The sequence below is a fragment of the Podarcis melisellensis genome, assembly GCF_964234715.1.
Source record: "Podarcis melisellensis genome assembly, chromosome: 10".
Classification (NCBI taxonomy): domain Eukaryota; kingdom Metazoa; phylum Chordata; class Lepidosauria; order Squamata; family Lacertidae; genus Podarcis; species Podarcis melisellensis.
In genome coordinates this window covers 2,336,942-2,364,029 of record NC_138542.1, presented here as the reverse complement: position 1 = coordinate 2,364,029, position 27,088 = coordinate 2,336,942, and the positions used below count along the sequence as shown (strand labels likewise).

The 27,088-nt window shown below is 47.3% G+C and overlaps 1 protein-coding gene across 8 annotated transcripts in view; it reads left to right on the top strand.

Moving 5' to 3' along the window:
* Window positions 1–27,088, top strand: part of FRMD4A (FERM domain containing 4A) — a gene marked incomplete at its 5' end in the record, with an annotated part of 413,106 nt that overhangs the window by 298,570 nt on the left and 87,448 nt on the right. For all 8 annotated transcript variants that reach the window (XM_081927637.1, XM_081927636.1, XM_081927641.1 and 5 more), the window contains 2 exons: window positions 8,792–8,876; window positions 25,891–25,947. In XM_081927637.1, the coding sequence (XP_081783763.1) occupies window positions 8,792–8,876; window positions 25,891–25,947 (142 nt within the window). The remainder of the gene's footprint in view (window positions 1–8,791; window positions 8,877–25,890; window positions 25,948–27,088) is intronic.

Genomic DNA, 27,088 nt, shown 5'->3' with positions numbered 1-27,088 from the left:
ATATCACTGTGAGATGGAAAGGCAGGTGTCAGACCATCAGGCTACCTAACTCAGTTAGTTATACAGGATGGTAGCAGCTCTCCTGGGTTTCTGACTGAAATCATTTCCAGTTCTACCTTGAGATGGTACAGACTGAACCGGAGGCTTCTTCCATGTGCTCTTCCACTGGGCTGCAGCCCGTCTCCAAATACAGAGACAATATATGCTGTATCTTTTTCAAAAAAACCATTGTAATTTTATTTCCACTAATACTTTACCCCTGGAGGTGCACTCCATTGTCTCTCGAGGCAGACAGATGCCAACAGCAACTTGCAATATGTCTTGCTCATTTATCTAAGCCAAATGTTCCTTAATGCAGCAAGTCCAGCTTTCCTTGGAATATTCCCATGCAGCTACTCAGTTAAAAAGGGCAATGATTCACTCTCAGTATAACCAAAATAAATTGCTCTGTTCACATTGCTGAAAGTTCTGAAATAAGCTTTCAGAGACTTCTTATATTGTGAAAGAAACCTCTTTGTTAGAAACAGCCTCTATACTTGATCTGGTAAAAAGGTAAAGGTACCCCTGTCCGTACGGGCCAGTCATGTCTGACTCTAGGGTTGTGTGCTCATCTCACTTAAGAGGCCGGGAGCCAGCGCTGTCCGGAGACGCTTCCGGGTCACGTGGCCAGCGTGACCAAGCTGCATCTGGCGAGCCAGCACCAGTGGTCCCTATTTATCTACTTGCACTTTGACGTGCTTTCGAACTGCTAGGTGGGCAGGAGCTGGGACCGAACGACGGGAGCTCACCCCGCTGCAGGGATTCGAACGGCCGACCATACGATCAGCAAGTCCTAGGCACTGAGGTTTTACCCACAGTGCCACCCGCGTCCCACTTGATCTGGCAATCACCGACAAAAGTTGCACATAGAAGTCCGGGAGGAGGGAATCATTAAAACCTTCAGCGGAACAAGTGAGAACACTTCTGGGTAACATGGACTGCAGTGTAACGAAATGGTTCCACACCTATTACAAATAATGACAACAAAGCTCAGAGTCCAAAGCAAATATTTAGCCAGCGTAATTCAGATAAGGAGGTTCTGTCTGCATTTCCAGCCCTCACTTCTGCAACTAGGCACTAGAGCTAGGTATGCTAGGTATGCTGCTATCTCCAGAAGATATGCAGGTATCTCCAGAAACAGGAATGGCGGGGTGTGGGAGGAGCATAGTGACCTAGGCCCTATTATCATGTAGCTCGATTACAGGAGACTTTTTTCTCATCTTAGGACTCATCCAGACTTCCTTTCGCACTGACTTTCTAGGCACAGGTCTGGACTTTAAAATGCCATGTCCAAGCAGGTTTGGTTTTTTGTCCCAGCACTTTCTCTGAGTGTTTTATCACTGAATTGGAGCAAATGGCAATCAGGTTTTTCCACAGATTGCTGTTTTCCCCAATTCAGCAGTAAAATACCCTGGGGAAAGCTATTATTATTATATTATTACTATTACTATTACTATTATTATTATTATTATTATTACTGTAATAATACTGTAATTATCTGACTGGGTTGTCCCACACATTCTTGGAGGCTTCTAGCAAATTAAAACACCAAACACAGTAAAACATAAAACATTAAAAACTTCCCTGAACAGGGCTGCCCTCAGATGTCTTCTATAAGTCAGATAGTTCTTTATTTCCTTGACATCTGATGGGAGAGTGTTCCACAGGGTGGGCGTGACTACCAAGAAGGCCCTCTGCCTGGTTCCCTGTAGCTTTGCTTCTCGCAATGAGGGAACTGCCAGAAGGCCCTTGGAGCTGGACCTCAGAGTCCGGGCTGAACGATGGGGGTGGAGGCGCTCCTTCAGGTATCCTGGGCTGAGGCCGTTTAGGGCTTTATAGGTCAGCACCAACACTTTGAATTGTGCTCGGAAACATACTGGGAGCCAATGTAGGTCTTTCAAGACCGGTGTTATATGGTCTCGGCAGCCGCTCCCAGTCACCAGTCTAGCTGCTGCATTCTGGATTAGTTGTAGTTTCCGGGTCACCTTCAAAGGTAGCCCCACGTAGAGCGCATTGCAGTACTCCAAGCGGGAGATAACCAGAGCATGCACCACTCTGGCAAGACAGTGAGCAGGCAGGTGGAGCTGGTAGACAGCCGCCCTAGACACAGAATTAACATTCATTTCCATGGACAGCTGTGAGTCCAAAATGACTCCCAGGCTGCACACCTGCTTGAGAGTGAAAACCACCCTCTCCCTTTGGTAGGGTTGTGTTCAGCTTTGGAATAGGAAACCACACACACAAACACACAGAAGACGAGATGCAAGCTGGCGAGAGATGTGCAGACCAAAGCTAAATTGCCCATCATTAGTTCTGATTGCTGGTGTTCTGGAATAAAATGAGAATGGGACGGAGCCTGGAGGGATCCCACTCTCCTTGGCCTCTGAAGACGGATACACTAGATGTTAAAATCAATAGAGAGAGTCCTGCTCTCAGAGGGGGAGGCTTCTGTTGCTTTTCTTATTCCTTTCCAGCTGACTACTTAACAGATCAGCAGTGGGGCTGTTTGACTCTTTCTTTCTTTTTCAGCGTTCCCCCCCCCCCCGCACAAGCTCTTTGCATTTTGTCCAGCAGCAGCATATGTGAATGAAATGGCAGATAGGTTTTATCCACTGGGCCTGCTGTATATATAATGTACACAATCTTTATTGTGATAGTGGGACGTAGCAATTGTGGGGGCTTCTATGTTCAGCTCCTGCAACCCAAGTTAAAAAGGTAAAGGTACCCCTGTCCGTACGGGCCAGTCGTATCCGTACCCACAGCACCACCCGCGTCCCGCAACCCAAGTTAGGATAGCCCAGTTTCAAGCTATCTCCCGGGAGGGAGAACTAGATCAGGCTGTTCCTCACCTGAGTCTGTTCTGTCACATGTCCATATTAATCTTACAGATTTTAAAATATTTTCCAGTAGTTTATAAATGTTTTTCAATAAAAATGTGTTTTTTTAAATAATCACAAGGAAAGCTATATTCAAATGCATTTTTCCTCTCAAAGTACACATTTCTAAATAAAATGCATGTTTGTGTATGTATTATCAAAAGAACTGGTCTTATATATGATCTTGGCAGCACAAACGGTACAGTCATATATTGGAGGTCGAACAGAATCCATTCCAGAAGTCCGTTCAACTTCCAAACGATGCTGCAAAATTCAGGGAAGTACAACACCCACACCCACACACAAACACACATCCAAGATAACTGCCTTCTGATCTCCATGTTAGCTGAGGAGGCAGGGTCAGGGCAGTTCATATCAGAATTTGCAAAGAAGGAATTGCTTAAGGGATCCTGCCTCCAGGGTGTTAGTAGCGGGCAGGATCCACAGAAGAGTCACTGGCAAAGTAGTCCAGTGCAAGCCTGGGCTGAGCTGAGACCTTTGCCCCAGAAGGAAGAGCTGGAAGAGGATTCCAGGGAAGGGATTAGGGAAGCGATCATTTAGGGATGGAAGGAGATGCAGTCAAAGAGAGTGTAAGCGAAACTGGGAATTCTGCAGTGAAGGCCATCTTGTTTAGCAAGGCAACTTCTCTGTCAAAATGCCAGCAGGGATACTGTTGTCAGGAATTTGCCTTCTGTTTCAGCCATTACTTTTTCCGTGTGTCACAACTGAAGGAATAGCTCTTTCTGTTCTGTTTAGGCTGCTTGGAAATTAATATAGATTGCCTTAGTCTTTACAATCTTGAATGCCATGACTAATACCTTTGACTGTAGATGTGGCAGAGAACACAGGATGCAATGAAAAACCCAAAGCTGTTAGTGATTAACTGAGTGACTTATGTTGAGCAGGCTTCTGGTCTCAGAACTGAGAGATGCTTTCTCTGAAGACCTTACACCAACAAGCGTAACAAGGTTCAGATGTATTTCCAGTGCTTTTAGTGTAAGTTTCTGACATGCGCAGATGGTGAAAATGAATGTCTGTTGTGGGGATGGAAAATATGAAACTGGGGAGGTGCTGAAATTCATGTTTTCAATGCCTTTCCTGAAAACAAAGTTGCCATACTATAAAATTTCACTAACAGAAGTTAGCACTTCCATGAAAAGGGGTCACATTACTGAGCTTATGGAAATACTATTTATGCTAATACCTAGGTAACTATTAACTCTTGCCAGGCAAAATAGAAAACCATTGTACTACTGCCACATCTCTAAAGTTCTTACATCTCCAGCTATAAATTCACAGTGAATAAATGAAACTTCCAGTTTTCCAAGCGAACAATAGAAGACTTTTCCACAAAGATCCTCTAGAAGGCTCCATCCCCTTTTAAATGAAGAAAATTCTTTCCCTTGGTTGTTGCTATTGTTTTAATATTGACACACATTTTGGAAGAACTTCCCAACATACAATGTGCACTGCAGATATTTGGAGAATGAGGTTTTCTTTGTAGGTCCTAAATATCATGTGGAGCTCTTCACTACAGGAGGATATATGCTTGTTTAGTGGTGTTTTTCTAGGGAAAAAGGTGCCAGAACTCACCACGAACGCCTCCCTCGTTCTCTTAGAATGGCAATGGCGCCTACCTGAGAGGTGCCAGCACTGAGTTCTGGCTGGAAAAAAGCCCTGTGCTTCTTCGAGTTTCCTCCTTTTTTTTATCTGAGCGTCTTGTATGAATTGCTCAGAGCATCAGCCGGGCTTCCACTGTAGGTTTAAGAAATGCAATGCTGCCCTCTGGTGTCCCACAGGAGCGTCGTCTTTTTTCAGCTCACACCTGTAAGCAGGGTCAGGTGCCACTGGACAAATCTGCACTCCTTCCTTCCTTTTCTTTTTAAGCTGATATCTAGTTTGTAAGAAGCATATTTGAAACATTCCAATGAGAGGTTGAAATGCACAGCCGTTGTTAATGTAATTCTCCCATCCAGCTCTGAGGTCCAGGGAGAGCTGCTGGGCTTCTCACCGTGCTTTGCCATAGGCTTAGAAGGCAGAGCAGCAGCATCTGCACCACACACACCGAAGCAAGAGGGAGCCAAGGAAAGGCTTTCCTGAGGCTCCTTGGTAGGATGGCCTCCCGGGTGAAATTTGAACCAAGCGCTTCATCACTTGTGCTCAGGCCCCTATGCAACAGAGCTCTCGTTTCTGTCAGGTAGGTGCATGCGTGTGTGTGTGTGTGTGAGAGAGAGAGAGAGAGAGAGAGGGTGTGTGTGTGTTTGTGTGTGAATAACCTACTTCTCATGCAGAAGAAAAGGCACATGTTATGCTCAGGGAGTCTTCTGCTTCCCTGACTGCTGTCCGGCAGTTATGGAGGAGGCTGGGACCAGGGCTGTGGCTTCTTCCCCGGCACCTTGCCTGCTGTGGGTTAGCAGAGGGAGAGTTCTCTTTGTTTTAGCAGGTGGGGAAAGAGGCTGGATGGGTGCTGGGACCAAGTAGGGAACAGTGTGGGAGAAGCTGGCAACACGATGCCTATAAGGGAGTTGGAGACTTATTTGGGTTGTGATCTGGTGACCCTAAGCAGCTCTGTAAAAAGAATAAGTGGTCTAGTATGTCTAAGAATCCATGAGAAAGATTAGGAGGTATGTTGAGAAAGATCACTGCAAGTTTTCTGTTATTTCCATATTTTGTTTTACTTTGAACCCCTCCAGACGTACTTATTAAGCAGTCATCCTGATTTGCTTACACAAAGCTTATGCAGCAGGTTAAACCACATTGGTCTTTATTGAGCATTTTTTCCCCTTTGTTTGCAGGGTGGGTTGGTTATATAAAAAAATTGTCCTGATTTGCTTGAAGGCTGTTTATACCTTTATAACAGTTTATACTGTTAGTAATTCATTCATCCCACACTTTTCAACTCATTTCTTCATCTGTTTCCAAACTGCAAAAAGTATGAAAACACATCTTATGTGCATTAAATGTGTGTTGGATATGCTTTAAATCTATGCTGTAGCATTGCCCCAATTCCTTTTGAAAGTGGATTTGTTGTGCTTGGGCAACACAGCCCTTTAATCCACTTTAATGGTGCAAACATAAATTTCCCAGTATGCACTTGAATCCTTCCTGCAAAATAATGACCATCTGCAGGTGGTTTGCACTAGATTCTGTTGTTAACAAACCTTGGCTTAAAAGCGGAATACAAGTCAAAGCAAAAAAATAAATAGCACCTGCTAGATGTGGTGGGAGCATTTACAAAAACTATCAGATGAAGGCATAGTTGTGGGTTGGGACAAGGTGGGGTCCTTTTTGTGCCTTACCATCTTGCAGGGGTGCCAACTTGAATAAAATATGGGGACAGGTAAGCCGCATCCGGCATAATCGATCACAAGTCACACTCATGCACACCATTTGAATGGCAATGTTCATCAACGTAGGGGGGGCCTGGCCTCCTCAGATATTTGAGGGGGGGCGAAGGGACCACAGCCCCTAGGAGTTGGCTCCTATACTGTCTTGTATATCAAGTGCTGTATTTTTCCGTTTATAAGATGCCCCCTATTTTGGGGGACTAAATTTAAAGAAAATGAGGGAAGATGGCCCAAAGTTGCTGAGCTTTTTTGTGGGGGGAAGCTGCAGGCGGGAAAGCTCCCTAGAGCACGGGCACCAACCAGCTGGCTGGCGGCTCCCCCTCCACGCCACTGCAGGAAACACTCCCTAGAACGCATGCCTCCTGCAGCGGCATGGCGGTGCACAGCTCCCCCCCCCCACCTCTTTCCGTGTATAGGACGACCCAAGTTTTTTGACATGATTTTTGAGTCAAAAAACCTTGTCTAATACACAGAAAAATATGGTATTTCAAACGTGTTTCTATTATAGCATATTTCACTTGCGCTTATGTTTTAAATGTGTTGTAAGTTGCTTCGAGACTTTTTGTGTAACAAATGACTAGAAAGTTTAATGAATCGCCACCATCAACTACTGTTTGCCACAACCATGGCAATCCTTGACATTTTTGTAGAGCATCTATATAGATCAGTGGTTCCCAATTAGCTAATTACTGAGGACCCCCTATTTTTCAAAAGTCGAGCCACGGCCCCCCTTACTTTTGAAAATGTTGATAACTCTATGGTGGTTATCTGCAAAGCAATTTTTTGAACAAAATGTGGGGTAGCCCCTAATAAGCAAAGGATTTTAGGTATACCAGAAAACAGACTAGGGCTGAGCAACATCTCGTTTTCAACATTGTGATAAATCAGCAGTTAATCCTCACAATATTCCAATATATCATGATGTTTGAAATTGGAGATCAGGTGTGGAGATGAGGGAAGGAACCGCCCAGAGATCAGGTGGGTGGGTGAAGGGGGGGAGGCGGAGCCCCCTCCACCGCCTGGTTTGAGTGGGAGGGGAGGGGAGGGGGGCTGCAGCCAGGAGCAGCAGCAGCTAGTGAAGAGGCACATTCCCTATGGCTGCTGCTTTCCTGCCCTGCGCTGCCTCCGTGCCAGGGGAAGGTAGCGCCAGGTGCCTTGAAGTTCAGCTGCCCTGTTCTCTCTCCGCGTGAGGGAAGGCAGCTCAGACCAGCAGCATTATCGGCTGAGATCATCGTGCAATATGGGCAATGCCTTGAATTCAGCTGCCCTGCTCTCCCTCACATATACTGAAAAACCGCACAGTGCTAAAACAGATCATAAAATTTGTGATTTTACCATGCAAAAATGACAAAATAATAGTTGGGGGAGGCATGGGATGGGGCCACAGACCCCATGGGTGAGTTCCGTGGACCCCCAGGGGTCCCCAGACCCCTAATTGGGAGCCACTGATATAGAATATTCCCAAGATGCAGGTGATAGCTAGCCAGTTCATGGGAGAGTATGGGCAGGCAGATCTGTTCATTTCAGTTTCTTGTTTTTCTGGTCGGAAGTTCAGCTCACCATATTTCTTCTTCAATTTGCAGGTTTTTTTTAAAAAAAAGAACCCTCATGAAAATTCACCATCATGTTAGCATTCATTTCTTCTAATGTACACATTTTTGTGTGGAAATTTGTTGAATACATTTTTGCAAGCCATTTTCTCTAATAAAATGCATTTTCCCATGTTATTTTCATTTATATGCACGTTGCTCTAATACATGCATTTTGGTTCCCATTTTTTGGTTGAAGAACTGCATCACAAAATTCAGAGAAAGGTGACTTTTGAAGGATAGCTGTTTTGTTTGACGTATTTGTTTCAGGAGGTGCAGATTAGATAGGTTTGCATTAAAATGCAACCTGAACCACATTGCTCCCCCTCCCTAGGTCAGAGGTGAGATTTTGTTTCATACCTAAGGCTCACAGCCACCTCACTGCACTGGCTCTTTCCCAGAGCTACATACAGGTTCATGTGAGCAGCATTTGTTTCTGTGCAGCATTCCCATGATGTTGTGGAATTCCACAGATTCAGCACGCCAGGTACAGACTTCCAGCTGTTTTCATTTTAAATCTATATTCAGGGGTCACTTCTCCCCTTCAGTTACTCCCAAGCTAGGATGAAACCATTTCTTAAGAAGCAAAGCAGCACAATTGTCAAGGACAGAGGAAAAAGAAAACCATCCCAGCCGAAAATATTTATAGAGCTATAAATCAACCTGTGAAATAAAACAAGCATTAATGCCTTTCCTATTGGCTGGGATTTACACATGCAGCATTTCTGAATGATCATGTCTTAAGAGGCACACAAATCTTTCCAAGAGTCATAACACAATCTCTAAAACTAAAACAGAAAAAGGAGAATTCCTCTCCCTCAGCCCCCAAGGCTCCTCTGAGCACATTTTTCACATAATAAAAAAATTGTACAGGGTCCTATTTATTCAGTGGCTGCAATTTCTTTCCTGTGTTTATATGACTTCTCCATTTCATTTCTAGGTTCTACATTGAAAGCATATCCTATCTAAAGGATAATGCTACCATTGAGTTGTTTTTCTTGAATGCCAAGTCCTGTATTTACAAGGTAAGGCCTTGACACTTTTTCTTCATGTCGCTGCCATTGTAATTCAACCTTTCTTTAAAAATAAGCACTGCCAGTTTGTACCTCCTTTGGCTATCTGTGATTCTCTGCCTATATATATATATATATATATGCCTGCCTGCCTGCCTGCCTTTACCTGTGGGAGCCTCCCAGAGTGGTTGGGGAGACCCAGCCTGATGGGCAGGGTATAAATAATAAATTTATTATATTATATTATATTATATTATATTATATTATATTATATTATATTATATTATATTATATTATATTATATTATATTATATTATATTATATTATTGTAAACACCTGCCTCTCAGACATCTGTTAACTCTGAGGGATGCTGCCTCTCCCTAAGCTAACAATCATAGTAACAAACCACTTCTAATTTGGAGAAGTATTGTTTTCTAGGTAAGGAGAAAACACCATCTCCTTGGATTGCCAGATGGCAGTCATATTCTTGATCATATGAGCTAATCTGTAAGAAACAATTCTGTTGGTTCAGGAAGAGTATGTACTCTCAGCAGTGCCAGACGTCTGGACTCCATACTTTCAAGATCTCCAGTTTTCTGAGTGTGAATAAATCCCTTTTGTTTGTTTGAAGTGGGATGTCAAGATGGTTGCTAAATGAGGGATTTAGCACTGTTGTGAGTTGTTAGAATTCCTTTGAAGGCATCCATCAGAAGAGGGCACCCTTGCCTCTGAGTTGCGTGTGAGGACTGGGCAGTCGTTCCCAGATGTTTACTGGGAGGCGTGCAAATTTCTTGAAACCTTGCCATATGCACCAGAACAAAAATGGTTACATGCAATGCTGATGAAACAGTTTCTGTCCAAGTTCTTGGCCTTATGGATGTTTGAAAAGGAAAAGGAAAAAGCCACTGGACTGTTGTTGCTGGTTACTTGGATAAAACAAAACAGTCCCAAGTGCAGAACATTGTGCAAAGTTTTGACAGATGACCAGGCTCCCTGGCTTGAAGCTGGAATACCCTAGGCGAAGGGCGGACAGCTGCTTTGTGCTGTGAGACAAAACAAATACCCAGAGGGGAAGGGAAGCTGCAGACGCAGAAAGGTCTTCTGCAGACACCCAGGGCTGCATGTGCAGGGTCTCATTTCTTCCTTCTGCTTAACTGCTAGGCGGACATGTGAACTCACTCCACCAAAAAGCATCTTGTTTGAGCTGAGATGGGAGTTCTGTTTCTAGCATGAGACGAGCCATTCATACCACCCCCCAGGTTTTGCATGATTCTGTAGTCATCATTTGACAACAATCACGTGGCTCTTTATGGCATGAATTGAACGTACCTCTTGGTAAAGTCATAGAAATGTAGAGTTGGGAGGGACCACAAGGGTCATCTAGTCCAACCCCCTGCAATGCAGGAATCTTTTATCCCATGACCCCGAGATTAAGCATCTCCTGCTCTACTGACTGAGCTACCGCAGTCCCTCTTGGTTTTTGAGGTATATTATTGTCTTTGGGAGGATTGGTGTTGCCACTGATTTTGTATGGCAAGCTGTGTGCTTGAACCTGTGCCTGCATCTGTTGTTTCCTGATGTTTGTGTGTTAAAATTTTCAATGAAAGAAAAGGGAGCAGGGAGCAGCACCTTCAGGGGGTGGGAGTGGAATCATAGAGTGGCATAATTTGGGGCTCATCTAGTCCATCCCTCTGCTCAGTGTAGGATCTGCAGTGCAGGATACAACTGCAGCATCTCTGACCGGTGGTCAGTCAGCCTCTGCTAACATGCCTCCGGTGAAGGAGAGTCTATCCTTTCTGGGGCAGTCTCTTTCACTGTCAAGCAGCTCATATCGTTACACAGTTTTTCTGAATGTTTAGTCAAAATCTGTTTCTCTGCCATTTCCACCCATTGTTTCCATGCTTGCCCTCTGGAGAAGTGGAGAGTATCTTCTGCTCCATCTTTGCATGGCAGCTTAAAAACTGATATCCTGCCCCACTTTCTCCTGTCTCTTCTTCAGGCTGACATTCCCAGTTCTTTCAGCCGTTCCTCAACAGACTTGGGTCGCTTCCAGATGGCCAGTTTATTGAGCGTTCATGCTGATTTATTTGCTTATGTGATCGAGCCTTTCCAGTCCACATTTCCATCACTTTGCTTACTGCTGAAAGTTCAAACTGGGGAGGGGGGGTGGGTTGGTTGCTGAGGAGTCCAAATCCACTTTAATTACACGGCTTGAATTTGCAGATATGCCATTGAATCCGGCCTATAAAACAGCTGCCACCTTGGTCTCCAGATGCCAAACCATCCAGAAATATTTCTCCTCTGGATGTGTTCCAATTAGTTTATGTCCTTCCAAAAAACTGCTGCCCAAAACTGAAGAGAGCACTCCAGATGTGATCTGACCAGCACAGAACAGTGGAAGCATTAGTGATCCTGATCAGTACCCCTGTGGCTGTTTTCCCTTTTTTAAATTAAAAAAGGTACATTAAATGTGTTCATGCATTTCATGTATTGTCTAGTTAGGCCCTGACGATTAAAAGAAGTGACTCTTGGGTACAACACAGACCTAGTTTTTAACGCAGGGAGGAAGCACCCACACATCTCTTCCAACCTCTCCAAATGGCACCACACTCACAGCCAAATGGCCGCTCACAGGTAAAGGTCTTTGTCCATTTAAATAAATCCATTTGGGGGCCTCTTCAAACTTCTCCTTGCTGTAGAGCAGTGGTTTTATGAAGTCAAGGCCCATAGTCCTTCCCATTTCCATTTGCTTGATACTTATGGATGCTGCTCAGGTAAGTTGTTTGCAACGTCCATCACAAAGAGGTTTCTGAGAAAAGATGGCTTTGTAGGTAAATCTCAGCAGGAGGTGAGGCCCTTCTGAATCTGATTCCTTGCTTTGTCACACAGCCCCCAGCATGCCTTGGGGAAGGGGAAGGGGCAGTTTACTCAATGCCATGGCTATACTGTGGGAACTATCGGATTTTCTGTCTCCCAAGGTGTTTGTGAATGGGCTGCCTTGTACTGCACTCATTAGCTCTGCCTGCAGTGCAAATTAATGACAGGGCCTTTTCTCTTATCTGTCTGAACTGTTAGGCTTTCTAGCACCACAAATAACAATCCGGTGGCTACTCAAAGACAAAGGAATCCAGGAGGAGGGGGGAGTATTGTAGTCTCTGGTACAAATTCGATTTTTGATACAAACTCCCTTTCATACCTGGGATTCCATCTCAGGATAATAATAATATCTTACCGTGTCCTATTGTGAATTACTGAGATAATGTGTGGTGTGAACCCTCTAAAGCTTTCCCCCACCCTTATAAATATGTATAGATCTGGATTATTAAATTATTATTTTCATTGCCATTATACATATTCACCTCATATTTATGAGACTTTGCTTTCAAGGCTTCTGCTAGATATAATACTGAAATTACTAGTAGTTTATGTTACACTTAAGCACAAAGTGAAACCCCATTCACATTCAGTCATGGTCTTTTGTTAAAGATTTTGGATGTGGTAATCCAGCACAGGCAGAAAAATTCATGCAGCTGATCATGCAGAAACGGGACCATAGTAAATGTGCATAGTGCCCCTTCATAGAATGATAGAATTGTAGAGTTGGAAGGGATCCCAAGGATCATCTATTCCAACCCCTCAATGCAGGAATCTCAACTAAAGCATCCAAGAGAGATGGCCATCCAAGCTCTGCTTAAATGCCTCCAAGGAAGGAGACTCCACAACCTCCTGAGGCTCCACTGTCCAACAGCTCCTACTGTCAGAAAGTTCTTCCTGACGTTTACTCTGAGTCTTCCTTCTTGTAACTTGAAGCCATGGGTTCGTGTCCTACCCTCCCTCTTCCATGTGACAGCCCTTGAGATACTTGAAGGTGACTATCATATTTCCTCTCAGTCTCCTCTTTTCCCAGCTAAACATACTCAGCTCCTTTGGCCATTCCTCATAAGGCTTGATTTCCAGACCCTGGATCATTGTGGTCGCCCTCCTCTGCATGTGTTCCAGCATGTCAACATCCTTCTTAAATTGTGGTCCCTGAATTGGACACAGTATTCCAGGTGGAGTCTGACCAAGGCAGAATAGAGTGGTAATATTACTTCCCTTGATTTGGACACTAGACTGTTGGAATTCTGCCTGGGTCAGAGGAATGTGCCACAGCGTAGGCACAGGCAGATATTCCTTGGCGACCTCCCCGCTGCTCCTCCCGACAGATAAGCAGCCGAGGTCTCGGCGATTCTTCCCAGAAGTGTGAGAAGAACACACCGTTCATTCTCTCCCCTTTGGTGTCCCCCAGGGAGGGGAAAGAAGCAGACAGAAATCTATTTACATCTTTATTTCTGTCTCTTATATCAGTACAGAGAAAACATGTCTGCACTCAACAGCAGTAAGAATAAACTCCACCCATGTACTTCCAGTATGGGTCATATGACACACACACTGAGCTAACTTCCGGTGCTCAGTACAGAATGGACTGCCCCTTTGTTCCCATGGCAACAGTCACAAACATCCTGTCTGGCTTTCCAGCCACAAGCAGCTGACTGAGCCTTTGCTTGAGCCTTTGCTTGCTGCAGCATTGGTGCTTTATGATAACATAGACTTCTGTTGATGCAACCTAGAATAGTATTAGCTTTTTTTGCTGCTGCATCACACTAACTCGTGTTAAGCTTATGGTCCACCTAGATCCTTTTCACATGTACTGCTACTAAGCCAGGTGCCCCCCAACTTATATTTGTGCATCTGGTTCTACCTGTCTAAGTGCAAACCTTACATTTGTCCCTATTGAAATTCATTTTGTTAGCTTGGGCCCAGTTCTCCAGTCTGTTAAGGTTATTTTGAATTCTGAATTCTGCCTACTGTGGCATTAGCTACCCCCCCCCCCCAGTTTGGTATCATTGGCAGATTTAATGAGCATCCCCTCAATTCCTTCATCCAAGTCATTTATGAAAATGTTGAACAACAATGCAGCACCCCACTTGTTCCTTTTTTCCGGGATGATGAAGAACCATTAATGAGCACTCTTTGGGTTTGGTTCATCAACCAGCTACAAATCCACCTAACAGTTACCTTGTTCAACCCACATTTTACCAGCTTCCCCACAAGGAGGGCTTTTCCCCAGCCAGAACTCACCGGAACTCAGTTCTGGCACCTCTCAGGTGGGCACCACTTCCATTGCCAAGACAACAAATGAGGAGTTCATGGTGAGTTCTGGCACCTATTTTCTAGAAAAATACAAGAATATCATGGGGGACATGATCAAAAGCCTTACTGAAATCAAGATACACTATGTCCACAGCACCGCCTGATCCACCAAGATTGTGAGACTGACACTTTTGGGGAGGATAAGTCTATCAATTGCTGTTGGCCATTTTAGAAGCCCTGCTCTGCTTCCACAGGGGGAGGCAGCAATGCTTCTGAATCCCAGTTGCTGGACACCTCAGGAGGGGAGGGGGCTCTTGTGCCCGGGTCCTGCTTGCAGGTTTCTCTCAGGCACCTGGTTGGCAACTGGGGGAACTGAGGGCTGGTCTAGGTATGCCAATGGTCTGACCTAGCAGACTCTACTTACTTTCACATTGGCAACTCTTGGCCGAGAGTAACTTTGGACATGTTCCCCTGACTTGTTCAGGATGTTCATGACTAAGTCTGCAAATCTCCCCTTGTTCCATTCTTCTTTGGGAGGGAGAATTGTGTGAGATGCGCATGCTCAGCTTTGGACTGAACTCACTTGAGCTGCTTCTCACCACTTTTGTTTCAAAAGTCTCTCTTAAGCTATGGTGTGTGGAGATTTAAGATGCAGGCAAGCAATAGTCTTTCCCTAGGCTTGAAAATGTAGTCATGGTATATATGCTCATACCACATTTGCCTCTAAAAAGAGTTGTGCAAGTTTTTGTAGTCACCCTGCCCCCCCAAACACATTCCCTACAAAATCTGTTTGACCAAAGGCAGCATCATGACAAAGGAAGTTGTGCAAACCAGGGCAAATTAATCTATGCTCTGAAAAACTGCCTTTATCCTTCCTAATAGCAGTTCATTAAGTAGCATCTCAAAAGCTACCTGTCAGAGCCACCCGTCTGGTCCCAGCTCACAAGAGACCCAACTCCAATCCGGTTTATTTACAGAAAGCCTTTATTGAAGATCATGGTTGCGTTTGCATTCCATCTTTGTGACTCTACGTCTGTAACGTTAGACCGCTGAAGTACCCTCTGAATCTGTACCGCCTCGGCACCAATTTAAGAGGCTTGTGCTGGACCACCTCTTCCTCTCCTTCCTTTTCCGCAGGGTCTTTCTGCCCCCCTGGGTTCCCCCTCGCCGGGACTCGCCCGAGGCTGAATCCTCTGATGCCTCTGCCCCCCTCCTTCTCGCTTTGGGGCCGGGCTCCTCCCCAGGGCTCTCCTCACTTCCGCGCGCCTCTACATTTGAACTTGGCGCGCGTACGTTGCTTCTGACCTTTCTCTCGACCGCTACACTGCTCCCGGTGCTACTCTCCACCTCCTCCGGCTGAGCGTCCTGCTCCGATCTCCTCCCCCTGTCTCCTTCTCGCTCTGCTCCCTCTGACACACTGGTAACTCCACTCCCTTCACTCCGTTCCGGCTGAGAAGCCGGCTCCTGTGTCCAACTCCTACTGGGGCTTCTCCCTTCGCTCCCCTGCTCCTCACTGCTTCCCCCTTGGCCTCCCTTTGGTCTGATCAGGGGGGCTCCCTTCTGGGAGTCCTCTGACTCACTGGACAGACTCATGGACGACCTTTGGTCATCGTCATCCTCCTCCTCATCTCTCTGGGATTCTTCCCCCTTGCTCTCTGTCTCCTCCCCCATCAGCTCTTCTCTCCCTGAAACCCTGACATCCATCCCCCCCTCGAAGCCCCCCCTTCCCCCCTCCCGCTCGGCGGGTGCCGGTTGTGGAAACTGCGGCTCTTCGGGGGTAGGCTCAGGATACAGGTCGTCTACGTCAATGTTCTCTGCTGGCAGTTCTGTGTATGTGTGTTCGAACTCGGGTTCTTCACCCAAAGCCATCTCAGTCTCTTCTTCCGTTGCTACTTCCTCTGGTGCTGCCCGCCAAGGACCCATCATCCACCTCTTACGCCATTCCTCCTCTGGTTGCTCCTCCCACCAATAAGGGGTTTCCGTGTCCACCCCCGAGCACGATCCCCTGGGCGGGCTTGATTCTGGTGTTCTTTCCTCGGGGGAAGAGAAACCCCTGAACGTGCTATCTGACAATGTGGGTGTGAAAAGCCAGTCATCAAAGTACTCAGCTGGCATGGGTCTATGTGGGAAAAGTGCATGGAACTCTTCCTTCAAAAGGGGTTCGTCTAACGCGTAGCCCGGCACCCAACTATTGGCAGTGGCTGGGGTGCCCTCTCTGGCGAGAAAGTATTCAACCCCCTCTTCCCCCCATCTCGAGTCCAGTATCTCTGTGACCTCGTTGAGGGGTTCGGCCCTAGGCGACCCCCCCCCTCTTGGGTGCCCCTTTGCGTGGGTCTGGTACTGTTTCTGACTCTTGAAACCTGTGCGGGGCTTTGTAGGGAGTGAGCACCGACCTATGAAAGACCGGGTGCACTCTGGAGCCTTCTGGAAGGGCCAGGCGAAATGCTACAGGATTGATCCTAGCCTCAACTTGGTATGGTCCTAGCTGCCTGTGTCCTAGCTTCTTCTTGGCTAACGATTTGGCTGGCATCGCTTGGGCCGCTAACCATACCCAATCCCCCACCTGGATGTCTTCTCCCGCCCTTCTGTGCTTGTCCGCCTGCACCTTATAGGCCTGTTTGGCCAGCTCCAAATGTCTCCGCAGCTCCTCGTGCACCTCTTGCAACTCTGCTGCGAACTGGTCGGCCTCTTGAGGCACCCCCTCTCCTGGTGCTATAAGCCTCGGGAAGGTTCTGGGATGACGGCCATTGTTCGCGAAGAACGGCGTCACCCCGGTCGATGCGTGCTTCGTGTTGTTGTAGGCAAACTCAGCCATCGGCAGGTAGTCCACCCACGCTGCGGGTCGCTGATTGGCGTAACACCTCAGGTACTGCTGCATGATCGCGTTGACCCTCTCTGCTTGGCCGTTGGTCTGTGGATGTCTCGCCGACGCTAGGTCGATCTTGACGTGCAGGATACCCAGAAGCTTCTGCCAGAAGTTGGAAACAAATTGGCGCCCCCTGTCGGACAGGACGGACTGCGGTAGTCCATGCACTCTGAACACGTGGTCGATGAAGAGTTTGGCGGTCTGTTCTGCCGTCGCCACCTTGGCACAAGGAATGAAGTGCGCCATCTTGGTGAACAAGTCCACAACCACCAGCACCGCCGTCTTGCCTCTGGAGCTGGGCAGGTCAGTAACAAAGTCCAGTGCTACCCTCTCCCACGGCTGCTGCGGCGTTTCCAGCGGTTCCAACAATCCTGCCGGCTTCTGGTGTACTGGTTTGGACCTCTGACAGGTGTCACACCTGGCGACGTAATCCGCCACCTCTCCCCGCATCTGGGGCCACCAAAAGTCCCTGGCCACTAATTCTATTGTCTTCTCCTTGCCGAAGTGGCCCGCACTGGGGGCGTCGTGCAATTGCTGCAGAACCTTTGCGCGAAGTTCGTCGTTAGGCACGTAGAGGGCACCCTTGCGAGTTAAGAGTCCGTCCCGCAACTGGAACTCATCGTCTCTTTGCGACCCGCTGCGTAACTCCTCCATCTTGGACTGTGCAAATTGATCCGCTTGCAACGCGCGTCGCACCGCGTCCAGGTCGACTGCGATGGCAGCGCACGCCCACGCCTGCGGTGCGAAAATGTGCTTCGCTGCAATTGGTGTCGTCTCCTCCAGGTATTGCGGTTTCCTGGAGAGTGCGTCTGCTATAACATTGGAGTCCCCCGGGATGTATTCTATTTTGAAGTCGAAATCCGCAAAGAATTCTGCCCAGCGCATGTGTCTTTGGGTCTGCAGCTTTGCCGTTCGCCAATACTCTAAGTTCTTGTGATCCGTGCGGACCTGCACTGTGTGCTTGGCTCCTATGAGGAAGTGTCGCCACGCTTTGAAAGCTGCATGAATGGCCAACAGCTCCCTGTCCCATATGGTGTAGTTCCGCTCCGTCTTGCTGAGCTTCCGGGAGTAGAAGGCGCCCGGCCTCCAATTGCCTTGCGGATCCTCCTGCAGAAGGACGGCTCCAACCGCTCTGTCTGACGCGTCGGTCTCCACCCGCATGGGCCTGCCGGGATTCACGTGCAGTAGCTGCTCCTCGGAGGCGAAGAGGCTTTTAAGCTTCCGAAAAGAGCGCTCTGCTTGTTCCGTCCAAGCGAACTTCTTCTTCTTGGAACTGAGGGTGTCCGTGATTGCTGCCGTCTCATTGGCAAAACCTTTGATGAATTTGCGATAAAAATTGGCAAATCCGATGAATCTCTGGACTTCCTTCCGATTGCGTGGGCTCTTCCAGTCCAACACCGCTTGGACCTTGACTCTGTCCATGGCCAGCCCCTCGTCGGACAGCTTGTAGCCAAGGAAATCCACCTCCGTCACATCAAACTGGCACTTCTCCAACTTGGCGTACAGCCTGTGCTCCTTCAACCTCTGTAGGACCTCCTTTACATCCTTCTCGTGAGCTTCCGGCGATTCCGAGAAAATCAGGATGTCGTCGAGAAAACATACACACTTCTTGTAGAGGAGTCCCGCCAACACGTGATGCATAAATGCTTGGAAAACGTGGCTGCCATTTTGGAGACCAAACGGCATAACTCTGTATTCATACGTGCCTAGAGGCGTGAACATGGCAGTCTTCCACTCATCGCCCTTCCGGATGCGGATGAGGTTGTACGCTCCACGCAAATCCAACTTGGTGAAGATCTTACCCTTCCTAACGGTCGCTAGGAGGTCGTCAATCTTGGGCATGGGAAAGGCCTTGGGCTTAGTCAGTCTGTTTATGAACCGGTAGTCCACAATGAGTCTTTTTTGGGGCGTGTCTTTCTTCTTCACAAAGAAAACAGGACTGCCTCCCACTGCTTTGGATTCCCGGATGAACCCGCGCTTCAGATTATGCTCTATGAACTCTCTGAGCTCTTGCATCTCGTCCTCAGACATGGAATACAGCTTTGCAGTTGGCAGCTGCGCCCCTGGCACCAGGTCGATCGCACAGTCGTAAGGCCTGTGAGGCGGCAACTTGTCAGCTTCTTTCTCGCAGAAAACCTCCAAGAATCCCTCGTACTTGTGAGGCACTGCCTGCACCATGCCCAGGTGCAGTTGCTGCTCAGCTCCTTCCTCTTGATTGGTTTGGATGCAATGCTGAGCACAATACGATGAGCAGAAGGTGATTTGCCGCTGGTACCACGCTACAGCGGGACTATGCCTCTCCAGCCAACTCATGCCTAACACAATGGGCGTGTCTGACAGGTGGGTGACATTGAAGCTAATGACTTCTCGATGATTTCCAATCTGCATCACCATGGGAGGCGTCTGCTGCACAACTTGCCCTCCCAGCAATTTCCTGCCGTCCACTGTGACCACGTTCAGGGGCGTCGTTGCAGGCAGGAGCGCTATGCTATGCTGCTTGACAAATTGTATTCCCACAAAATCTGCATTGCTCCCCGAATCAATCGTGATGGGAACTTCCAGGGATCGTCCATTTGGCAGCTGAAGGGTTGCAGTGAGTTGCACTGCTGGCTTGGGTGGTAAAGGGTCTGTGCGTTGCAAGGGTGCTGGGGACTGTTCTACAGATCCGCCTGGCTGAGCCCCAGTAGCTCCGCTTCCAGCCAGGCACTGTCGTTTCCCTGAGGCTGCTCTCTTTGCACCACTTCCGCTGCCACTGTTGCTAGAGCTGCAGTGTGCTTCTGGAGCCTCTGGGGGCACTCTTTCGCCATATGGTGTGCACTGTCACAGATGTAACATTTCCTGGTCCCTCTAGGAGGCTTCGCCTTCACTGCACCGGAAACAGGGGCTCTGGATGGTGTCTGAGCCCTAGCACCACCAATTTCCATCGGCTCTTCTCCTTGCCTCCCCAAGGGCGAGGGGTGCGTCTGGCTGAAGTCCCTGGGGACAAAAGGGGGGGTTCTCGCTGGTGCACGCGCCTGGGGTCCCTCCCCCTCGTGCCACGGGCGTCCCTCATGTCGTATTCCGATAGCCAAAGCCCGTTGCACTACGTCTTCTAGGGTCTGGGGTCTATCTCCCCTGGCGATCTCATCCTTGACGGGGGGGCTAAGACCTTCCCAGAAAAGATCTCTGACGGGTTTACTATCCTTCTCCCAGCCCAACGCAGTTAGTAATGCAAAGAATTTGGAATGATATTGACGTACAGTGGCTTTGCCTTGCCGCAGTCCGTGCATCTGTTTACGAGCAATATCCACATCCACAGAGGACTGGAAACAAGCATCCATCGCTTTAATAAATTCATCAGAATTGCGGCGGGCAGGGCCATCTTCGCGCCACAAATTGCGCAACCAAGCTCTGGCCTCCCCATGCAGATGCGAAATTATGAACCCCACTCTCTCCTCCTCATCTTTAAAATCATGACGGAGCAAATGCAGTGCATACACGACGTCTGCCCTGAAGTTAGGGTAGTCTTGCAGGTTGCCATTAAAGTGCGTAACTAAGGCGCCCCCCCGCCGTCCAAGTGCAACTCCCTCCGATCTGGAACCCGGAACCCCTGCCCTGCTTGCCTGCTCCCACCTTGTTCGCAGGTCCTGGCAAGTCTTGTCCAGTTCGTCATTCTTCTTCTGCGATGCAATGACTGCAGCTGTGAGTTCGGTAACCTGATTCCTCAGCGTAAGCAGCTGTTCCTCCGCGCTCATGGCTGCTCCCGTTGGTGAGCTTTGCAAAAAAAAATTTTTGCGTTCTGGTGAGGGTACTTACTGTCAGAGCCACCCGTCTGGTCCCAGCTCACAAGAGACCCAACTCCAATCCGGTTTATTTACAGAAAGCCTTTATTGAAGATCATGGTTGCGTTTGCATTCCATCTTTGTGACTCTACGTCTGTAACGTTAGACCGCTGAAGTACCCTCTGAATCTGTACCGCCTCGGCACCAATTTAAGAGGCTTGTGCTGGACCACCTCTTCCTCTCCTTCCTTTTCCGCAGGGTCTTTCTGCCCCCCTGGGTTCCCCCTCGCCGGGACTCGCCCGAGGCTGAATCCTCTGATGCCTCTGCCCCCCTCCTTCTCGCTTTGGGGCCGGGCTCCTCCCCAGGGCTCTCCTCACTTCCGCGTGCCTCTACATTTGAACTTGGCGCGCGTACGTTGCTTCTGACCTTTCTCTCGACCGCTACACTGCTCCCGGTGCTACTCTCCACCTCCTCCGGCTGAGCGTCCTGCTCCGATCTCCTCCCCCGTCTCCTTCTCGCTCTGCTCCCTCTGACACACTGGTAACTCCACCCCCTTCACTCCGTTCCGGCTGAGAAGCCGGCTCCTGTGTCCAACTCCTACTGGGGCTTCTCCCTTCGCTCCCCTGCTCCTCACTGCTTCCCCCTTGGCCTCCCTTTGGTCTGATCAGGGGGGCTCCCTTCTGGGAGTCCTCTGACTCACTGGACAGACTCATGGACGACCTTTGGTCATCGTCATCCTCCTCCTCATCTCTCTGGGATTCTTCCCCCTCGCTCTCTGTCTCCTCCCCCATCTGCTCTTCTCTCCCTGAAACCCTGACACTACCCTTAGCGATTTGCCTAATAATTTTGTAAAGCTAATTGTTAACAAGTGCTAACTGGTGGCTTCCTTACTGAATTCCTATATGGAAAGGGGTCAAGTCAAAGCCCATGCTGGGGGAAACCTGCTCTCTGCTCCCAGGGATACTCGCATGCATGAAGAACTCACATATATAGCAGAGCTCTTAATGAAGTGGCTGCTTCGTCGCTCAGCAGCTGAGTGGCAGGAACATTTCATTAGTATACCAATAGGGAAGCTGACTTGGGCATGGAGCCAAGAGTGTAATGGGACATTGCTGTGATTGTTCATATAGAGCTTGGCTGAATTGAAGGAGTAGGTGGAGAAGAACAAGGAACCCTTGGGCTGAATCAGCACTGATTCTCAAAACAGAGATGCACTGACTCTGTTTGCTGGTGATCATGTGGCAAGTGTGGTTAATGCCCTGTGTTGGATTCCACTGAAAAGCACCTTTGGGGATCCTTCCAGGGAAGCTTAGGCTGTGGTATTCCTGCTTTTGAAAGATGAAGATTAATACATGACCATTGTAAAGCCATTATGATTTTATAGTATGTTTTTGCTCATAAGCTGCTTCACGTACCATGTGAGTGGCAGAGTGCAGCATATAAATAGCTTTAAACAGGGAAGTCCCTGCCTTCCTCTCATGAGCTATTTTAGCCTTAAGTTTTATTGACTCACCGCTGCTTAGTGCAATAAAAGCTAAAGCTCCCCTTGACAGAATGAGCAGGCTCCATCTGTCTGTTTTCCTCTCTCCCTACTATTCATACCTAAAATCCCCACCCATAACCATAGATGATTTATGCAAGAGAAAAGGGCTACCTGCCCTCAATAAGTAAGTACAGCCTTTCCTTTGTTGTTTCCCTATTTTGAGATGGAAGCATTAAAATTACACTAAAACACTGTGGCATTGTATGGTTTGGTGAATGAATGGGGAACTTGCAGCCTTCCAGATGCTGCTAAGCTCCAACTCCCACCATTCCTGACCACTGGCTGTGCTAGCTGAGGCTGATGGGAGTTGGAGTCCAACACCACCTGGAAGGCCACAAGTTCCCCTTCCTGGTTTAGTGGCCATAAATTGCACTGGCCTGCAATAGTATGGCGCTATGGGTTAAACCACAGACTAGGACTTGCCGATCAGAAGGTCGGCGGTTCAAATCACTGTGATGGGGTGAGCTCCCGTTGCTCAGTCCCTCCTCCTGCCAACCTAGCAGTTCAAAAGCACGTCAAAGTGCAAGTAGATAAATAGGTACCACTCCAGCAGGAAGGTAAACGGCGTTTCCGTGCACTGCTCTGGTTCGCCAGAAGCAGCTTAGTCAAGCTGACCACATGACCCGGAAGCTGTACGCTGGCTCCCTTGGCCAATAAAGTGAGATGAGCGCTGCAACCCCAGAGTCGGTCATGACTGGACCTAATGGTCAGGGGTCCCTTTACCTTTACTTAAGGTTGCCAAGTTGCAACTTGGAGATCCCACCTGCCCATTTGTGGACATCCAGTGAAGCTGAATGCTGAAAGATTGAGGACAGATAAAAGGAAGTCTCCACCCCCATCGTTCAGCCTGGACAATGAGATCCAGCGCCAAGGGCTTTCTGGCAGTTCCCTCATTGCGAGAAGTGAGGGTACAGGGAACCAGGCAGAGGGCCTTCTCGGTAGTGACGCCCGCCCTGTGGAAAGCCCTCCCATCAGATGTCAAGGAAATAAGCAGCTATCCTATTTTTAGAAGACATCTGAAGGCCGCCCTGTTTAGGGACGTTTTTAATATTTAATGCTGTATTGTTTTTAACACTTGATTAGGAGCCACCCAAAGTGGCTGGGGAAACTCAGCCAGATGGGCTATTATTATTATTATTATTATTATTATTATTATGTTCTTCACCCAGCACATAGGTGAACTCTTGAATTCATTCCCACAAGAGGCAGTGATGGCCACCCACTTGGATGGCTTTAAAAGAGGATTGGGCCATTTCATGAAGGGTGCAGCTATCAGTGGCTGCCAGACATGATCCTTCAGTGCCACTTGCTGGAAACTGCCAAAGGGGAGGCTGCTCTTGTGCTCCTGTTCTGCTTTCCCACAGGCACCTGGTTGGCCACTGTGAGAACAGGAGGCTGAACTAGATGGCCCATTGGCCTCATCCAGAGGGCTCTTCTTAGGTTCATTTGCTGCTCTGCTGCTGCAAAGGAGAATGCAGCTGTGGTCCTTCCACCTCATGCTCTTCCTCTGTTGCCTGGCATAGTTGTTTTAGAACTGTCCTAAGATATTCTGCTGCCTGTGGCAAAAACCACCACCACCACCACCAAGATGGGACCATGTACAGAAGCAGTTGATGAAACCATGTCCTCCACCATGCCTGAGAGCACACACAGCTATGTCCCCCCAAAACTTGCAACTGCTCCAAGCCCACGCCCCATCTCTAAGCATTTCCTGCCAGGAAGGAGGGGAAGATGAGCAATGTGACCAGCATACTAAGGGGTCCAAGTTTGGGGTGCTCCACTGTTAAAGAGGCAGCAGGATCTCTAGAGCAGTTGCCTAATTTCCAGCTGTGCATGGTGGACTGCCAAGCTGAACCATTCCCAAGTATATGGTAAACACACATTTTCTTTGGCCTGCCCTGTCTTCAGCTTTCTTATACTTCCTGAATGCACCTCATTAGTAAAACTAAATGCACAATTAAACGTTTTGGCCAAAGGCATTTTTAAAGCCAAACATGCACAAGAATGGGAAAGGATAAAAAAAAGTAGAAAGCCTCTTTGTTAAAGGCTCACTTCTGGATCTGGCTGCCGTGGATTGTGATAGAAGACTTGAGTGAGAGCATTATTTTAGCAGGCTGGCTCTGGCGCTATAGCAGCAGGAGACAAGAGCACCTGGCTAAGGGCTGTTGCTCCATATTTGCCAGGGGCAGCAGGCTCAGTACAGTTATTGTGACTTGTGAAATGAGGTGTGTCATTCACTTGAATGGTGTGCATTATTGCATTTATCTGAATTTAGATCTTGGGTGTTTCATGTCTTTTTTTCTTTCCAAGCAATTTCAAATAATTCAAACAAAAGCTTAAGTATAGAAAGCCAGCAGGGGCATGCAAAGTAACAATTTGGAGGTTAGATTCCTCAGTTGGAGGAACTGGGACCTGCTCCAACTCCAGTCCTGACAGTAGCTCATGGGAACCACAATGAAAATACTTGACTATTAGTACAGTATAAAAACAGGCCAATAAATACAGATTTAATTCATGTGTGACTGTGAGACACTCATCAAAATTGCAATGTGCAGAGGAATTTTGTGATGGTGATGGAGCTTCTGGCAGTGAGTGGCTGAGTTGCCGGAATGTAGAGAACCCCTACAGAGGGGCAGAGTACACCAAGAGACCACTGGCTCCCATTGGCCAAGCTGCTCTGATTGTTGAGATTGGGGGTGGCAAGGTAGTGAGAAGGCAAGAGGACGAGGTAATGTGGAATATCTAAGACAAGGGAGTTGTCCAAGGAAGGAGCATGAACGGGATGGGAAAAGAGGAGAGGAAATGGGCAGAAGAGGGAAGAGTACTTGGACAAGAGCTGAAGAGGTTAAGAGAGCTTAGTTTGAAATCACCAGCCAAATATTTGACTGGAGACCTTTAATGTCCCTTTGTTGTGATGTGAGGAAGGAAGCAGCTGAAATGTAACATACCTCTCAGATACTAGACCATAACTGTCAACTTTTCCCTTTTCTTGAGAGGAATCCTATTCGGAATAAGGGAATTTCCCTTTAAAAGGGGGAAAAGTTGACAGCTATGTACTAGACCACTGGTGCAAACACATTTTGTGCGATAGAAGGCATGCGGGCTGTTTGTGCAGAGGGTCTCTGCTATAAACATCTATTATAATAAATGTTGAGTGGCCTTCGTCCAATAGGAGCACCTGTATAGAGAATGCTTGCAGAATGTCAGTGGGGTGCACCATCTTGGACTAAACCTGAACTTTAAAGAAAAGCTCTGTCAAAGTTTCAGTAATTTTAGCTTGTGTCTCACTGTAGTTTTATGGAAGGTTTTACTAGCTGCCAGAAGAATGATCTAAGCAATTTCAAGGCACACTAAATACAATTCCCATGGAAAAAAACATCAGCCCACATTTTCAGCTGTGAACCACCTTCCTGTGAGCTGTGATAATAACTGAATCCACACCCATATCATTGTAACAAAATGTGGTCAATTGAGCTTCAGGAGCATCATTGAAAATATTCAAGAAGAGCAAGAGACATCCACCCTAATTTAACATTAGCGATAGGTAGCAACTTCCCCAAAGTACTAGAATTTATTCTGTGCCACAAGTTTTTTCTATGAATCCACATTAATTTCAGACTCCTTCAGTATACAATGGAGACACAGAGGTATCACTTCTTTTTTGGAAGAACTAAAATAAATAAATCACTTGCTTATTCACCCTCAATTTTCTTTTCTCATCAGGAGCTCATTGAGGTCGACAGTGAAGTTGTGTTTGAACTGGCTTCATACATCTTGCAGGTAAGTTATGTCAGATTTGTTCTTTTTATCTTCCAACTTTCAAGACTTGCCACTTAATGATTTAAAAATAAATAAATAAAACATATATATTCAAATATAGGGAAATGAGCTCAACATTTTAGCCCATGTCTCAAAGCAGCTTCTTACACCGTGACTCGTGTGCGCACATATGTACAAACATGCCACTTGCTAGATCTGTGTTGTGCCACATTGCTCTGTGGATGACCCGAGATACAAAGATTCAAATCCCCACTTGGACATGAAGCCCAGTGGGTGACCTTGGGCCAGTCACCAACTCTCAGCTTAGAAGATGTGGAGAGCTGTTTGATGCAACCTTGAGTTCTTTGGAGGAATGTGCTAGTTCATAGTCCAGGCATATGAACATGTATGCAGACATGGGAGCTACCCTGAGACTGAAAAGCAAAGTAACCTTAGTTTTATAGTGCTCATAATTCAACTGGGATGGCCCTTTGTTGTTACTATTTTACTTATTTATTCCAATAATGTACATTCAACACACCTGCCAAAAGCACTCTAGGAAAACAGGGTTGCCAGTAGCCTGCTTTTGGTTAGAATGATTTGGCATCAGGAATCATCACTTTGAAGAAAGTGAATCTCCTGGCATTTATAAAGTGTAGAGTCGTAAGTACACAGAGAAATAATTAATCACGAATATGCAGTCATTGCGTGTTATTTAAGTTTCCTGAAACCCCATTTGTATTTTCTTGAAAAGGTGTTCACAGCTTGTGGCCCACAAAGTCTACCAATATATTGGGGCAGGCCAGGGGTGTGAAAAGTCCCCTCTTGGTTGGTTTGCAGTCCCAATAAGACAGCCAATTCAGAAAGTTTCCCTGGCTGCATTTTACTTGTCAGGTCAAAGTTTGTGCAAGGCTGCTCCACTCGTACATCACACTCCTTGTTAAACTGAAGGTGAATTTGCAAGCCTGACTTGAACCTGTTTCACGAAGCCCCAATGCAGACATAAGTATGATTTGCACTAGCAATTGCTTGTTGTATTAATGATGGTTGAGGTCCTGCATGTACAGTGAAACCATTGCTTAGTCTTCCAAATTAAGTTCTGCCCAGCATAGGTTGTATCCAACTAAGCTTTACTCAAACTATACCCATTAAAATCAATGGA